This window comes from Cynocephalus volans, chromosome 7, assembly GCF_027409185.1.
Source record: "Cynocephalus volans isolate mCynVol1 chromosome 7, mCynVol1.pri, whole genome shotgun sequence".
Taxonomy (NCBI): Eukaryota; Metazoa; Chordata; class Mammalia; order Dermoptera; family Cynocephalidae; genus Cynocephalus; species Cynocephalus volans.
This window is the reverse complement of record NC_084466.1, coordinates 127,531,063-127,549,371: the sequence shown is the minus strand read 5'-3', so window position 1 is coordinate 127,549,371 and position 18,309 is coordinate 127,531,063. Positions and strand designations below refer to the sequence as shown.

General features: G+C 35.2%; 1 protein-coding gene across 1 annotated transcript in view; it reads right to left on the bottom strand.

The window, feature by feature from the left end:
- Window positions 1-18,309, bottom strand: part of CC2D2B (coiled-coil and C2 domain containing 2B) — a 127,680-nt gene that overhangs the window by 27,633 nt on the left and 81,738 nt on the right. The window contains 6 exon segments of the mRNA XM_063103490.1: window positions 4,099-4,195; window positions 9,771-9,880; window positions 10,623-10,743; window positions 12,098-12,268; window positions 13,028-13,119; window positions 16,182-16,274. Of these exon segments, the coding sequence (XP_062959560.1) occupies window positions 4,099-4,195; window positions 9,771-9,880; window positions 10,623-10,743; window positions 12,098-12,268; window positions 13,028-13,119; window positions 16,182-16,274 (684 nt within the window).

Sequence of the window (18,309 nt, the reverse complement as noted above, 5' to 3'; positions counted from 1 at the left end):
TATTAGGAAATGCAAATTAAAACTACAATGAGAAACTGCCACATATCTGTTGGAATGGCTAAAATTAAAAAGCCTGACAAAGAGTTTATAAGAAAGTGAAAGCACTCACACATTACTAGTGGTAATAAAAAATGGTACAATTACTTTGGAAAACAGCTTAGCAGTTTCTTAAATATCCACTTACCATAATATCTAGCCATTTCACTCCTAGGTATTTACTAAGAGAAATAAAAGCATTTGTCTGTACAAAGACATGTACACAAATGTGCATAGCAACTTCATTTATAATATTAAAAAAAAAAAGAAAACAACCTAAATGTGCATATGCAATGGAATGCAGGTTTATCATGGGAATACTACTATAAATAAAAAGGAATGAACTGTTTGATAAACATTACAACATGGATCAATCTCAAAATAATTTTTCTGAGTGAAAGAAGCATGACAAAAAAAGAATACATATTGTATAATTCCATTTCTATTAAATTTTAGAAAATACAAACGACAGTGACAGAAAGATCAATGGCTGCCTAGAGTGGGTGGGAGGGAGACATGTCAACAAGGCAGGGAGAAAATTTTGGACGTAATGGATATGTTCATTATCTTGGTTCTGATGATGTTTTCATAGGTGTATACATATGTCAAAAGTTGTCAAATTACACACTTTAAATATGTGCAGATTACTGTATGCTAATTATTTCTTAATAATGCTATTTTTTAAATTAGAGAAAGTAAGTGTAGTGGGGAGAATCAGGGATTAGGCATAAAGGGATTGGCATTTATCACCACCACCACCCCTCCCCCATTGACAGTATCCTATGATCCATCCACTTTTAGCCACTTGAATTTTTCATTTCATCAGCCAAAGGCCAGAAATGAAGGAATCTGGGGAAGGTGGAAGAGAATAGCTGAAGTTTGAAAAAAAGCTGCCAGAACTCTGATTCCTGCCTTCAGGTCATAACCACTGTTTTGGATATCTGGAGCCCTTCTAACTTTTTATACTTGAGAAATTACCCCTTCCACTTACCAGGGAATACTAGAAGGGTATTTTAAATTCAGAGGCAGACCAGCAACAACAGAGCTGAACAAGGAGGACTGTGTTGCTCTAGTCTAATACATAACAGGCACACAAGTTTTGTAGCAATTATGGCCTTGGACTTCTGACGGATGTGATCTTAACTGCCTTAATCTTTACAACCCAGGTCCTGGGGCTGCTGCAGGCTTCATAGTTTTATCTTGCCTCAGGCTACAGATAACACATCTATTGGGAGTCACTTTAAAATTGGTTCCCTATGCATCCTCTCTGAGAAGCAATGAAAGAATTTTATTTTTAAGACCATCGATATTTACATATGAGGCAACCTTTAAGGAATCTGTTAGTATGGGAACTGTTTATATCAAGTGACAGAAACAGGACTTAATATTCCTGAGCTACAATGTGTATGTGCTAAGTCTGCAACATATTGGCATAAGTTGAAGCAGGGCCAGGCACTCTGATGGTTAAATGGTTGAAGTGGGGCTGCTATCACTGGACAATCCCTTTAAATAAACCATATAAATTAAACCGATATACTTGCAAATCATAATAATCCCTTAATTTTTGTCCTCATATGTGATTTCTGGTGGGCAACACAACTTGCCCAATAGGTTCTCTTACCTTATAATTAAGATTAATGCCTTTATATGTTAATTGGTAACTACAGAGTTAGGACCAAAGGCTTGATGAAAGGAACTGTGGACTAGGGGCCCAAATGTACAGTATGATTGGCTACAATATAATGAAACTAGAATTTCAGGCCAAAAGTTTACACTACAGCTTCTCAAACATTTGAAAATGTAAAAATAATATTAGAAAACTATTAGGTCAAGGAAGAAAAATTAATAAAAACACATATAGAAAATAACAAAAAATAAAAATAATAACCAAATATAAAAGATACAGTCTAAGATATTTTTAGAAATAAATTCGGAGTCCTAGAATCTTTCCATTATTTATGAGAAGATGAGAAATCAAACAAAGGAGGCATCCAACACATCTGGCGAAAATTAGTACAAAAATATTCATAAGAACATTGGGAGGAAGAAAACAATAAAAATACAAGCAGAAATATGTGGATTAGAAAACACAAAAAGAGTGAAATGTAAAACAATTTCAGTAGTTGGTTCCTTAAAAAATAGACAAATCTCTTCCAAATTAAATCAGGAAAAAAAATAAAAAGACACTCTTGGATAAAGAGGAGGGTAGATAAAAGCAGGTCAAAATTATAAGAGACTAGGCTGAAAAATTATATGCTAATAAATTTTAAAATCCTGAAAAATAACTAATTTTTCTTTTTTAAAAAAAGAGGCAGTTAAACCAACACTCATATATTGGATTAGTTTAAGATCTTTTTTTTTTTTTTTTTTTTTGTCTTTTTCGTGACTGGCACTCAGCCAGTGAGCGCAATGGCCATTCCTATATAGGATCCAAACCCACAGCGGGAGTGTCGCTGCGCTCCCAGCACTGCACTCTCCCGAGTGCGCCACGGGCTCGGCCCAGTTTAAGATCTTTTTGTGGCTGTTGGAATTTTTGGTACAGTTTCAGTTAACCTAGGGTCCAAATCTGGAGTGGTGCTATGGCTTGCTTTGCCAGCTCAAAATGCAGTTTAGTCCAGCTCATTCATCCCCAGTGTTAAAAACAGGCTATGTGTCTGAGAGGCTTTCAAGTCTTTGCTTTCTGCTAGCTCGGAACAAATGAAGATCATCTGTGGTGAGAAACAGTTGACAGCCTGAAGAAAAACTACAGGAGAGACATAAAGAAAAGAGAGGAGAATTGAAGCATTTCTAGACAGAATAGTGTTCAATGATAGACCAAAACCTTCTTTCAGCTGACTGGCCATCTTGGGGCTCAACCTACCCCTACTCTTTCATTGGAAAATGGAATGCTTGGCCCATAGTTACCCTGCAACCCAGTGCATGAGAAGAGGGCAAGAATATAAGGCCCTTTTCTAAATAGTGTGCCAGCATTGTCACAAACAAGTCTGATAACTAAAGCATATGAGTTTATTCCAATAACAAGGCAAAGAACTTGCAAGTATTCAATTGTTAATCATCTGCTATTCAATTCTGGTCAAATAGGTCATTGAAATAATTCACATTTGAAACAGAAAATCAGTTAGGCATTCCATTGGGTTTTCTAAGCTCTACCCATCATTATCAGTTTAAATAATCAGAAAACAATTCAGTTTAACACCATAAAGAAAAGCTGTCACCAAATTGCTGTTTAATATTTTACTGTCAGCCTTTATCAAGAGTTGATAAAAAAATTTTTTTAATAAGAATGTGTGTCATATCTCCTGGCAAACTGGGTTTGAAGACATTGCCATTATAATTCTCAGTTGTTTTTACAGAAGCCTGAACCATTCACTTCAAGTTATCATTCAACTTCTCTGACTTGGGTCCCGGTCCCTCCAGGTAAATTGCTCCTTTAATAATCTTGCCATAGAATTTGTTAGAAATTTATATTAAAGCATTTAATTTACATACCCCAATAGAGTAGATACAATGGGTATATGTCTTTATACTTTTAGTGTCTAATTCTGTAGGAAGGAAACTAACATTTATTTCAGAGCTTGCTATGGCACTAGGCATTGTGTTATAAAATTTCCCATACCTATGAGGAAGACATTCAGTACTTTGAGAAATGAGATTAAATAGAACTGAATTTTAGTCCTAGGAATAATTTGGTCTCTTTTGTACAAGTAGTATATTTTCTTTGATCAAGATAATGAGAAATATATAAACTATTTTTGTTTATCTTTCTGTCTTAGCTACCTGGAAGCTCACATTTAAATGTGATATTCAACTGCAGAAACCTACTTCTCCCAAGTTCTTAGTATAATTTATCCCTCTTCCTCCTATGTGTGGTTTATGATCTGTGTTTTTTTTTTTTAACTAACTTGTCATATGTCTGATTTTATTGCAAATTGCTTCAAATCCTTTATTTTGGATATAGATATCCCATCTAAAAGCAAATTTATAAATATGTTACTAGATTTCATTTAGTTTGACCTTCAGAGAATTATTTCAACATTGATTACTATAATTATTCTACTTTACCTTATGTTTTTCAATCACCATTTCATCAAAAATGTTGATATATATATAATCTTTTATTTTAGATAATCTTGAGAAGCTGTAATCATTTTCTGGTGAGCTGCAAATAAGAAAAACATATTTAAATGCTTAATTTTTTCAAAATCCATTTATTTTCTAAGAGCATTATACAACTATAAAGTTACCCGTGTTTTCTTTTATAAAGTGTAAACTAAGAAAAAGTTATATGCTTTGAAGACTGGCTGCTGACCTTCATTAAAGTCAGCACGTGTTTTGTAATTTATCTTATATCTCTCTTAAGATAAAAAATATAAAATGTTTAAATGTCAAACAGAAAGGCTTGCACTATATCCATTCATTGCAAACAGATTATCTGGGTATGGTGCATTAAGATTTTCTAACTATCTTAAATTCTGCTAGTTTCTGCTAGTTCACGCATATAGTTAAAATGTTCTTTTGCTCTCAGTTAATAGGTATGGCTGTTTATCCACAGAGCTTATTCTCTTTACCATATTTATTTTCTCCAACCATAATTTGGGATAATGGAGAGCATTTAATTTTGCAAGCTGTCTACCAATGGCTTACTTGACGGGGTACATTTTGAAGGTAGTGGAAAGTATATTGTGTATCACAAGCAATGAACTCTCAGCTTCAGCTTATGTATTGAATCTCCATCAAATGTCTAATAGAAATGAAAATCACAATCCTCTACAGTAGGTTGTTTTACACGGGCAAACTGAAGCTCAGAGAAGTTAAATAGCAATGCCACCAGCAAGTGATAAAGCCTTGATCTGGACCCAGTTCTGACAGACTCCAAAGACCAGGTTTTTTCACTATATAACTGCCACTGACATTATTTGTTGAAGCTTGTTGCTTAAGGAAGTAAATACTATTTCAAAGGATCTCCAGCAGTTTCTATAACTTTCTGAGGCCTATAGGAAGTAACAGTTGAAAAATGCTAATTGACTTTAAAGAACAATTTTAAGTTGAAGATTCCTAATATGAGTATTTCCAAGTGATAAAATAACAAGCTAACTCCCCTACTTTGCTTCTCAAGGGTTTCCTTTCATATTGTAACAACCTAAGGCAGGGCAGGGGAGGCAACGTATATTTACAACACTATGCCAGCAGGAGAAAGGACAACTATCGTCCTCAAGACATTTTTGATCTTGTCACTTAGTATATTCCTCAAGTCCTTCTGCATTATCTTGCATTTTGTATTCTACGCAAGCTTTCCCCAAATTTCACAATTCCTCCTCAAAAAAAAGTAGGGCTCACAGGGCTAATTACTATTTAATATTTGTTGTTACCGTTTATTCCATTTGCATGTGGTTTTTATTCACCAAAATGTCACAGTAAGGGGGGAAGAGGGGTCTTGTATTGGAGGCAACGAAAAGTGTTGCTGGACAGTTTTGCCTTTTTCACTTGGTTGTACTCCAAATGTGTTCCTGGCTTATCTCACTGCTATAATTGCAAGAATGTAAACACTCTACAGCTTTCTCTAGTTCACTTATAAGTGTATTTATCTTATTGACTGTTTTATGTTCTCCTAGATCAATTTAATAAAGTATATTTAAACTCTAAATGTCTAAATTAATATTCCAAACATTTCCAAACACACATAACCCCATATTTTATCTTGACAAACTTTTAAAGCAAATATATTTTATATACTAATTATTTAACTTAATATTATACAATACTACGGAATAGATTTTCTTTTAAATCTATACTGTCCTTCACACACACAGAATAAAAGGGTCAGGAAAGCAAGTGTCAGAGAACAAGGCAAAGCAAGAGGTAGATCCATAGGGCCAGCCAAATAACAAGTATATCTGTTTAGGAACTCTGGCCAAAGACTCTGAAAATACAACTGAACCTGTGTTGAATCTGGAAGAACAAATTTGATTTTTGCTAATGGCAGAAATATCCATAGTATCTAAGCTAACAAAATTCCAAGGTATACTGGTCCATTAGGGTTTTCACTAAGCTGAAATAATGGCATAAACAGAATCCCCCTTTCTTTATGAATCCTGGTTAGGGTCTGGAGGCTTTCACTTTGAGAAGTGTCTGCTGGAATGTGAATATTTATATAGTTCACAAGATGTCATCACATCCTTGTGTACAAGAGTACTTCTGAAAGTTTGTGGAAAAATGGAATTAAAAGATAATATGAATATTTCCATGAATTTTTTTTTTCCAGCTGGTACAGAGATCAAACCCTGGACCTTGGTGTTATCAGCACCATGCTCTAACCAACTGAGCTAACCAGCCAGCTCTCCATGAACTTTTTGAAGACCTCCTCATATGCAAGTGATTATGTCAGTACTTCTGAGTTTTCTTAGCCTTTATTGGTGGGGAATATACATTAACATAGGCATTAGATGAAGCACATAAATCATATAAATAATCATATAAAATTATATCATATATGAACTATGAAATAATATGAAATTGTCATAGAAATTATATAAAATAAATAACAGAAAATCATATAAATCATATATGGCTAATCCATAAGACAATTCTACTTTACATATACAAATAGGTCAATTTTCCCACTTCTCAAGACAAAAATAAAACTATATTATTTGGAAAATGTTAGATATTTAATAGTTACAGATACTTGTTTATGAGGGACATTTCTACCAGCAGTAAAACAAAGCAATATTAGAGGAAGTGGATATGGAATTAGGTTAATTTTCACTGGGTCGTGTGTGTGTGTGTGTGTGTGTGTGTGTGTGTGTGTGTGTGTGTGTGTGTGTTCCTAAACACCATATTTAGTTACAGGATTATTCTAGTCCATCCACATCTGTTTTGTTACTTCGTGATAGCAAGAAGGAACATAGGTGTATATTTCTTTTTGGATTTTAAGATCTGGCTCATTAACTATTTCAATTCCAAATAGCTTTTATATATAGGACTATTACAGGGAAACATCTTTGCTCATTTTTTAGAAAGTGCAAGTGGTCTAAAATTTTAATGCAAATTGACATAAGTTTTAAAGTAAGGAAAATAAAGTAAGTCCACTATTTATTAAACAATTTTTAAATTTGGGGGCTGGCTGGTTAGCTCACTTGGTTAGCGCATGGTGCTGATAACAAGATCAAGAGTTCAGATCCCCTTACCAGCCAGCCACCAAAAAACACAAACAAAAAAACAAAAAAAAAAAAAATTTTTTTTTAAAAAGCACAAAACAAAAAGGAAAAAAACTGGTAAAATTAAAAACTACTTTTCATCAAAATATAAAGAACATGAAAAGCCAAGCCATTAGGGAAAGATAGTTTTAACACATATAACTGACAAAGGGCTGTTATCCCTAATATATAGAGAATTCCTTTAAAAAAAAAAGTCAGACAAAACAATAGAAAAATGGACAAAATACATGAAAAGTCACTTCACCGAAAGAAAATACCAATGGCCAGTAAGCCTATGAAAAGTAGCTCAAAGTCACTGGATAAATAAACTGTGATACATCCATATTATGGAATATATTCAGTGATAAAAAGAAATGAGCTATCAAGTCACAAAAAGACATGAAAGAACCTTTTAGGCATATTACTAAGTGAAAGACGCCAGCCTGATTTGATTCCAACTATACATACGACTGTGATGGTTAATTTTATGAGTCAACTTGGCTAGGCCACAGTTCCCAAATATTTGACTAAACATCATTCTAGATGTCTCTGTGAAGGCATTTTTTAGATGCAGTTTAAATCAGGAGACTTTGAGTAAAACATATTACCCTCCATAAGAGTGGGCCTCATGCAATCAGTTGACAGCTGTAATAAAAAGAGACTGCCTTCTCTCGTGAAGAGGGAATTCTGCCAGCAGATTGCTTTCAGACTCAATATGCAACTCTTCCCTGGGTCTCCAACCTGCCATACTACCCTGCAGATGTGGGACTTGCTTATAATGGTGGATACATGTAATTATACATTTGTCAAAACCCATAGAATGCACAGCTCAAACCATGAAACCTAATGTAAACTTAATATAAAATATTATTGAAGATACAGACTTTGGTTGAAAATGATGTGTCAGTCTTTATTCATGGATTGTAACAAATGCAGTGCAATGATGAAGGATGTTGATGCTGAGGGAGGCTCCATGTGTGCTAGGGTGAGGGGATATGTGGGAACTCTGTACTCTCCACTCAACTGTGAACCTAAAACTTCTCTAAAATATAAAGTGTATTAATTTTTTTTAAATTGCAGAAAAGAAGCTCAACCTCATTAAATAAGGTAATATAAATTAAACCTCAATGAGAGTACTATTTTAGATCAGCACAACAGGAAATTTTATTGTACTACGGTTGGGAGGGGAGTATATATCGGTACAATCACTGTAGAAAACAGTTTGGCATTATCTGGTAAAGTTGAAGCTGAATTCAACTACAACCTAGCAATTTCACTCCTGGACATCTGCCCTATAGCAGAGGTTCTTAAAGTGTTGTTGCCTGACTAACAGCATAAGTACCAACTAGGAACTTACTAGAAATGGAATTATCGGGTCCTACCCCAGATGCCAGAATTAGAAACTAGAGAAGTGGGCCCAGTAATCTGTGTTTTAAGAAGCTGTCCAGGTGATTCTAATGAACAAAAAAAGTTTGAAAGCCACTGTCTTAAAAAAAACCAAAAAACCTTGCACATGTGCTCCAGAAGACACATACAAGAATGTCCAGAACAACACTGCTTGCAATGGCAAAAAGTTGGAAACAAGACAAATGTACATCAACAGAAGAAAGTATAAACAAATTATTTTCATACACTGGAATATTATATACAAGTGAAAATAAATAAATAAACAGTGTCTAAATACATTTTGTGTTGCTATAACAGAATACCTGAGACTGGGTAATTTATTATACAGACTAGAAATATATTTTCACAGTTCTGGAGTCTGAAAGTCCAAGACCAAGGTGCCAGCATCTGGTATCTGGTATCTGGTAAGGGCCCTCTTGATGTGTCTTCATATGGCAGAAGGACAAAAAGAGGATGAATGCTATGTCCTTACAGCGGAAGAGTACATGAGGGTGAACCCACTCCTGCAAGCCCTTTTTATAACAGCATTAATCCATTCATGACTAAACACCTGCTATTAGCTCCCACCTCCCAACACTGCTGCATTGGGAAATAAGTTTCCACCACATGAACTTTCGGGGACACATTCAGACCATAGCAAACAGCTACAAGCATGAACATGAATCAATCTTTCAAAACAATTAAAAGAAACAAGTGTGCAGAAGAATACATAAATGTGACTCAATTCATATAAAGTTGAAAACATGCGTAAGTAAATAACACATAGTTAGTGATAAATACCTATGAAATAAAATCATAAAGGAGGAGCGAAAATTATAAACACAAATTCACTGTTGTTACCTCTGAGAGGAAAGAAAGGGGATGCAATTAGGTAATGACACAAATGACCTTCTTAGGTATTGGTAATATTTTACTTTTTAAGCTGATGGTAGATAAACAAGTATTCATTTTGATATCTTTCTTCAGAATACACATTTATATATATATTAGTTTATATGTATAAAATATATCATAATTAAAAAGCTTAAAAGACAAAGCCTATCTCAATCATTATTTTCAGTAAATGGCTCAAGAAAATAATTTGGTTATTGCCCTTTTTTAGGAGCTGTAGAAAAATGAACTCCAACTTACATAAAATCTACTTTAATTTCTTCATTCCAGCATGGATGAGATCCACTTGCAGTGTTAGTTTGGTACACAATGTGTTGAAAAGAAACTTCCACAAAAGGGTGTACGATATCCTGAAACACATAATAAATACTGACTAGATTTTTGTAATATTTTATGTAATTGAAGGTAGAAAGCTAAGACATTACTTGGCAACTGGATGGCTCAATTTTCCAGTTTTTAAAACAGCCATTATTCATTCATTCAGTTAGTAAACATCTATTGGTCCTATTCTGTATCAGGTACTTTTTTAGGATCCAAAGATAAACAGAACTTCCCCCTAAGGATTTAATAGTCTACAAGGAGAAAATAAATAAGTGAACAAATGAAATAAGGTCCAATGAAATGTGAGAAATAAAATGAGAGAAATATACTCAAGGTATAATAGTTACTCAAGAGAGGGAATGATTAACTTTCTTAGGTGAGAACAAGGAAGGAATCACAGAGAAAATATTGCTTGAGCTTAGCCTTTAAAACATTAAGTAGCAGTTCATTTGGCCGATAATATGGAACTGTATGGAAGCTATTCAAAGCAAAGGAAACTAGTAGAGGCCTTGTAGAACAAGCAGTAGTACATATGGTAGAACTGTGGGGTGGAGAGAGATGAAGCTGACTGGTAGGCAAGGACCAGATCATTAAAGATTCTGTAGCCATTCTGAGGAGCTTGTACCTTATTCTATGGACCCTGAGAGCAGGAAATGAAACAGCTAGAATTAAAAGAACACCTTCACTGTGTTATGGAAAATAAAGTAGAAGCCAAAGAGAGACCAGTTAGGAGCCAGTCACAATTCAGAGTAAACATAATCAATGTTGTACTTTACAGAAGTGTTAAATACTTATCTCATTTAAGATCTCATCTGAGGCTACTGATTTGATTGCTTCTTTATGTCTGAGGTGAGATATGGATGGTGTCAAATAAACAGGCATATCCAAGGCTCTTCAGGAAGAACAACATAGAGACATATACTTTAATTAGTTTCAATATTAGTTTTGGTAAGAGTGAGTGGATTTTTTCTTGTGTTCATGGAGATACATAATTCAGTTACCCTGAATTTGCTTTGGATTGTTATAAGCGGTTTGAGCTAAACATTTTGATAATAACTATTCTGGAAGAGTGATTAGTCCTAAATGCTGAACTATGGATTGGATCCAGTCTATGATAAAAATTTCACTTGTATTCAGCAAAAGGAGAAAAATAGGGCAAATAATGCTTTGAGAATATGTCCTTCCTACATTTTTGGTATTAAAATATTCTTCCTCTTACAAAGTGTTGATTATAATGGTGATGATTTTTTATGTCCTTATTTCACAAATGAAATTTGCATTTGTTTTGAGAATGTTCAATTCTATTAGAATAAACACAGTTGTAGTTTATATAACACAGGTAAAATCTTTAAGAGATTTTAACTATAGATTAGTAGCCAGTAAGCAAAACTTTTGTTTTTCATAGGTAGAATTCATGGGTTGTGGTAAGCATAAAATAAACAAGTAGAGCACACATCTGTTAAACATAGATAGAGAGGGGGAACATAATATTCCTGAGGCACTTGAGTACTAAATATTCATAATATATACGTTATACATGGCACTAAATATACTTGTATGAGACCCTAAATATCCAGGATACACTAAATATGCATGAACACTTAATATTCATGCTGCCTTAATTTGGCCACCCATTGGCGAGGTTCATTCTGGCCCCACATATCCTCTGATGAAGAAACACAAAACCCACTTGAATGCATATAGAAAGAATGGGTGAAATCCTATTTTTGTAGAAGTCAGCTAAAATGACAAGTCCAAAACAGAGCAGGGTATAACTGTAGCAATTCTGATTTCATGAAGCATTCCACATTTGCTTCACAGCTTTCCTGGGACATTTTCTAAAACAAAATTAGTGTCCTACCTGCTTTCTCCAGCTTTCTGCTTACAATACAATACTGAAGGAGAGTGGCATGAAATAGAGCAGTTGTCAGCAGAAGCTTCAGAATTTTCAAAATAGGAATAGGGGACAAAAGGCATTTATTTGATACAGCATGAAAAGGTGAGCATGTGGCAAATATCCCCAAAATATACATATTAAAGTACTTTGGGAGTCTCAAGCTTCTGAAAACTCTTCATACATGGTACTGACAGTAGGTTTGACTACCCAAATGAAGATTTTAACTTTCATTTTTTTTATGTATATGGAGCATTAATAAAATGCAAAGTTTTACACAGGATAGCATGGAAATTTATCACATTTAAGATAAATCTTTTGCAACTTTAAAAATTGGGGCATATTGTCTTACCTATTAACTATAGTTTTCCTGGTAGGAATATTATAGGCCCTCAATATTCTGACAAGAATCTTAATATCTCCATCAGAAATAGTCTGTGCTGTGACTTTTTTCCTTTCTTTCCTCTGAGGCTTTAAATTTCTTCGTGGTTCAACAAACTTACAAACTGCATGTGTCAACTGGCTAAAGAGTAAAAAATAAACAGCCCAATATATGTAAGATAACATAGTTTTAAGAGATATCGATTTGCTTATTAATTTTTTAAAAAGCCACTGTTCTGAACCATATTCTCTCCATTATGGAGAGGAGGCAGAGTTGTTTTAAACTCAAGGAAGGAATATTTTTCTGAGCATAGAAAGGAAAAGATGCTATGTTCCCTCATATTGAGAAAGAATGTGATTGCTCCATGCTCTTTAGGTACACAGCCCAAAACAGACAAGGACGTGGAGAAGTAAAGCCATGAAACATAATGATCTTTCAGAAGATTATTCATTTTTCAGGAATTATTCTCTTGAAAATGACTGGACATTCAAATTTTTTCCATGGTTCTGAAACCAGAGTCATATGCTGACTACCCTGGCCACACAATACATGTTTTACAGTTTATGATCAGGTAGCAGTCTCAGGACAAAAAAATCTTAGGACAAAACTATTTTGAGACAGAGTTGTTTCTTCTATTTTTATTTCTTGACCTAAAAACTATCACTAAGGAGAGGGCAAAAAACTACCCTAAAATACTATACAAGTGAAAACATATCATGTAGATATTTCAAAATGTACCTTTAAAATAACCAAATATATTTTAAATCACAATATCTCTGTGCTCTGAAACTGCATCTTTTGGAATATGAGTTGATTAATATAAAAAACAGAGAACTTAGAGGATTTTAAAGATATTAGCTTAAAGCTTTATATTTCATACTTAATAATTTTAGTAGGTACCTTGTAGACACGATTTCTTCGTAATCAGTCACAATATCTGACAGATTAAATTTGCTAACTTTGACAATCCTTTTCATTATCAACCTCCTCACCTAAAAAAGTTTTAGAATTTAAAAGGATGCACTGCTTATATTTTAAGGTTACAATGCTACTGTTGCTATTTATTTTACTCCTAATTTTTGCAAGCAATGAATGGAAAGGATTAGATGAGTGAAAACATTGTTCTGTTTGGTATCATTATTAAAATCATTCCCAACTGTCACACTGTCACACCAAAGCAAGTTTATTTCTTTCCACTTCATTGTCCTTCTAAGTCCATTTCATCTCATCCTAAACTTGCTCTCATATTTTCCCATCTAACTCACAGTATAAATGGCCATAACTAGTATTCACCAAAGGAGATGACTGGCCCTATGAATCCATTTCTATAATGGCCACTAGTAATGGACATGAATCTTTATTTTCAAGTTCAAAGAAATATGATCACATTTCTCTATTTCCTTTTGAGTCAATCCTATTCTGACTTTACGCCCTCATTCTGTCAGCCTGGCAAGAAAATCAGTGTTTGAATAATGCCATTTCCCTAAGCCCTTGCTGCTTGCAGAACCCACAGGCCTTGATTCCTCCAAGTACTCTGAAAATCTTTTTAGTCTAAGGAAATTCCTCTCTTTCTCCTTTAACCCTATTTTTCATAATGGGTTTATGCTTTCAGACATAAAACCAGGAAGAATCATGTCTGGAGGCAAGTTTCTTCTTTCTGTCCTGCCACAAATCATTCTGGAGACAATGTAACCTAGAGCCTAATTACCTGCTTAAACAGGATAGGAAAATGGAGTGGTGGGAGAAGAACAGGAAAAACATCACCCCTAAAAATTATCCAGCCACACAGGCAACAAATTGTTTCCCTTAACGGTGAACTAGACATCCCCTTCCCCCATCACTGCTCACTCTCTTCCTCTCTCCCTTGGCATTGTACTGACTGGGCTCCTTGGTGTTTCTCGCACAGGCCAGGTGTGCTTCTACATCAGCGTTTTCACATGTGGTTCCATCAGCCAGGAATATTCTTTCCCAGGAAACTCCAATTCCAGCTCCCTCAACTCCCTCAGGTCTTTTGCTTAAGTGTTACCTTCTTGTGGGCTTATCTGACCACCTTATTGAAGTTGCACCCTACACACACACACACACACACACACACACACACACACACACACACACACACACGACTCCTGTCCTCTACTCCTACTTTATTGTTTATAGTACACATTTCACTCTCTAACATACTAGTAATGTGTTGTTCATTATCTGACTTTTCACGCTAGAATATAAACTCCAGGAGGCCAGGAATCATAGCAGGCAATCAATAAATATTTGTTGAGTAAACTAATGAAAAGGAGAGACTGAGAAGATGCGCTGCCCACCTAGAAGCAAACATTTCAGGAAAACTATCTGGTAGTCCCTGAGACTGCTGGGACTCCACTATTTAGTGCTTGCTGTAACCCTGGCCTCAGCCATCACTAACCCCAGTCACACAGCAGGAAGTATATTGCATGTAACTCACAGCCCAATCAGTTCCTCCCATGGAACTCTTACAAAATTTATATAAAGTCAAATAGTAAACCTATACAGAGCCATCTAGGAAGGGAAAGAATTTAAGCACCTATGACCCTAATACACCTCCAGGGTCAAATCTTTCCAGTATCTCTAATTACAAATAATTACTCCATGAAACTACCAAACTTGGAGTTTTAAACTATCCTCATATAGCAAAGGAGTCTTCACAAACAATTTTAAAGCTTCTTCCCAGGATTCCTGTATGGAGACCAAGCATCCTCAGATACTTGCTTTCTTACCTCCCTCCTGATTCTCTGCTACCTTCCCTCCTGCTTCCCATACATAAAATATACAAGGAATATAAAGGATATGGGTTCTCTTTTCTTATGAGCAAGAACTAAGACAGCAAACTCATTATTAAAGCACATCCCAACTTTAAAAAATAATCAAGTTAGTAAAGAAGAGGTAAGCTGGGCAGGGGTGAGTGGGAACAACACTTTCCAGTAACAGAGGGGGACTCTTTTGTGCCTAGGATAGCTGCAGTGGTCTGCTTTTCCACCTCCATCTCATAGTAATGGTGTACGAACTAGTACAGCACTTGAAGGTTTTATCTCATTTGCCCCTCGCATGGGAAGTAAAACAAATAAAACATTATTATTGCCTCTTTTTATACAAGAAAGTGAGACAGTGATTTGGTTACTTTCCAGTGACACACAGGGTAGTCAGAACAGGTCTTCAGATACCTTCCTGGGGCCTTCTAGCTACACAAGGTTGCTTCTCATCTGTCTCCATGAGGGATCTGGAATAGATCTCTTAGATCTTTCCATGGCTCTCCTTTTTTGTCTTTCAAATACCCCACAGGGCTGCAATGGTGCTCTACCTCAAAGGCTATGTGAGATTCTACTTTTGCAGGAGTCTTAGAAACTATTTCAGCCCCTATCCTTTACTTCATTAATTTCTCAAGCATTTATAAATACTTTCTGAATGTAGGGCACTATGTTGGGCACTGGGGATCTACAGATATAGTCCCTGCACTGAGCTTCTAAGTGCAGAATCTTAGAGAGGAATGTGAGGGGTCAGTTGAAAGAAATCAGGAGTGGAATCTAGTAAGGGATTCCACCTCAAACCTGGTTAAAGCTTTGCTAGAGTGTCTGTAAATGTTTACCATTTGACTTTGTATTAAAGCATATCTATTTCTCTAATTCCTTCTGTCTGCTGCTGGTAGCTCCTTCATTCCTTCATCTCCTGAACTGCTGTGATCTATGACAGTATGAGGTACTAGTGAAAGTACGGATTCTGGCAAAATACTGGATTGTCTCTCAAAATGAACTTTTAGGACCAAAGAAGAGATGAGAAGTCTTTAACATTCATGTTTAAACAGAAAATATTGGCATGTGCTTTCATAATGAGTTCACTGTCAATGAAATAACCTAACTGAATAGGAAGTCTGGAGAGAACAGAAAACTCAGTGATCAGAAAGGTGATGAGTAAGTGGATTTGTCCATCTGATTATCTGGGAAGAGTATAATACCATGTATCCAGCAGACCAGTTTTCACAAAAGTAAATGCAAATACATTGATAATATTGTGTTGTTGTTGTTACCTTTTTCAGAAAATTGGCAGAATTAAACCTTTGTGCAGCAATAGAATTCACATCTGAAATGCACGTATCCTTTTCTACCTGATTTTCATACTCCTAAACAAAGAATTAAGTTAGTTTCACTTCTTGAATGTAACAAAGAGTTCAGATATGACATGCTGCAATAAAAATATTACTATTCATTTCAGTTCATGTGTAGGAGGACATTGACAACACTCTGGCATTAAGAAAGGAAAACATTTCTTTCAGATTCTTCCACTAGAATTAGCTAAAAAAACTTTACCACTATATCCTGTTTGCTTGTACAATGATATCCATTCGTCTTTTAAAATAGAGTAATGATTGAGAAAAAAATTGCAATTGAGAAAATGTGAAGATGACTGAGAAAAGAATTCTTCATATATGTGCTTGCCTAGCAACTGCTAAAAACAAAATAAATGGGGAGTAGTATAGTATAGTGGTTAAGAGTATGGACTTTGGAGGCAGACAGTCCTGGGTTGAAGTTAGCCATGCCATTTACTAACTGTGTATTTTGGGGAAAATTCGTTAATTGCTGAAGACCCCAGTTTCCTCTTCTGTAATAATAAGAATAATAATAATGATATTAATAATAATAATAATAGAACTTATGTCATAAGATTGTTTCTGAGACTTGATTGAAACAATATCTGTAAAATGCTTGTAACATAGTAAGCAGTCAATAATTGTTGACTGTAATCATAACTTTAATATTACACATATAGTTGGTATAAGATTATTTTTCAGGATGCTTCATCTATATAATTTACAATAAATTTGCATCTGTTAAATATGCATTTGCAGTATACATCTCCAATGTACATGGAAATCGTTTTATATTATGGATATATAAAGATGACAAAAATAATGAGGTAGATACTTTAAAATATATACCATGTTATAATGAATGTTCTATTATCGGAAGGTAAGTTATTTGTTCTTCTAATTACCCACAAGAAATCTTGAAACTAATTCTGTTGACAAGTAACAACTTTTACTTAAAGACATTAATATTTCACATCACTTTTACTTTTTAAAGCATTAAATAGATATTAATATTTTATTGTTATATGTGTTACAGATAACTTTTTCTAATCTGTGGATTTTAAATTTTAATGTTATTAAACATATTGATCGTTTTCTTTATAGTTTATACTGTGTATCTTGTTTAAGAAATACTATCATACTCTGAGCTTAAAGTACCCATTTAAAGTTTAACTTTTCTTTTCTTTTCTTTTTTTAAAAATTTTATTATGTCGATATACATTGTGGCTGATTATTGTTGCCCATCACCAAACTTCTCTCCCTCCTCCCTCCACCCTCCCCCCAACAATGTCCTTTCTGTTTGCTTGTCGTATCAACTTCAAGTAATTGTGGTTGTTATATCTTCTTCCCCCGCCCCCCGGTTTTTTTTTTTTTTTGTGTGTGTGTGTGTGTGTGTGTGTGTGAATTATATATTAATTTTTAGCTCCCACCAATAAGTGAGAACATGTGGTGTTTTTCTTTCTGTGCCTGACTTGTTTCACTTAATATAATTCTCTGAAGGTCCATCCATGTTGTTGCAAATGGCAGTATTTCATTCGTTTTTATAGCTGAGTAGTATTCCATTGTGTAGATGTACCACATTTTCCGTATCCACTCATCTGATGATGGACATTTGGGCTGGTTCTGTCCCGCGCAACCGTCTCGCCAGCAAGAACGACGCGGCACACACAGGATCCTTCTGCAGTAAAGCTTTAATGCGTCTTGAGAGGCAGAGCACAAGCTTATCGGGGCGGAGACCCCAAGTACAGAAACCCGTTCCCTTTTATAGAAAACTGTCCCTCGCCTAGGACGTGTCCCTCTCTGACTGGCGGTCGTGCATCAGCCCAGATGACGCCACGGGAGAGGCAGAGACTAGAGGTGGGGAAATTCCCAGCACATGCGCTCTAGACTTGTTTTTGCCGGGGTTTCAGTTCCGGCCGGCGCCATCTTGTAATGGCAATTATGGTGTGACGAGGGGAGCTCCCCACATCTCCCCCTTTCTTATTACTTAAAGAGGCTGGAGCAAGCTCATTGGCCACAATATGTCTTGCCAGTAGTCCTGTCTTAGGTCGACCCACCTCAGGCCGTG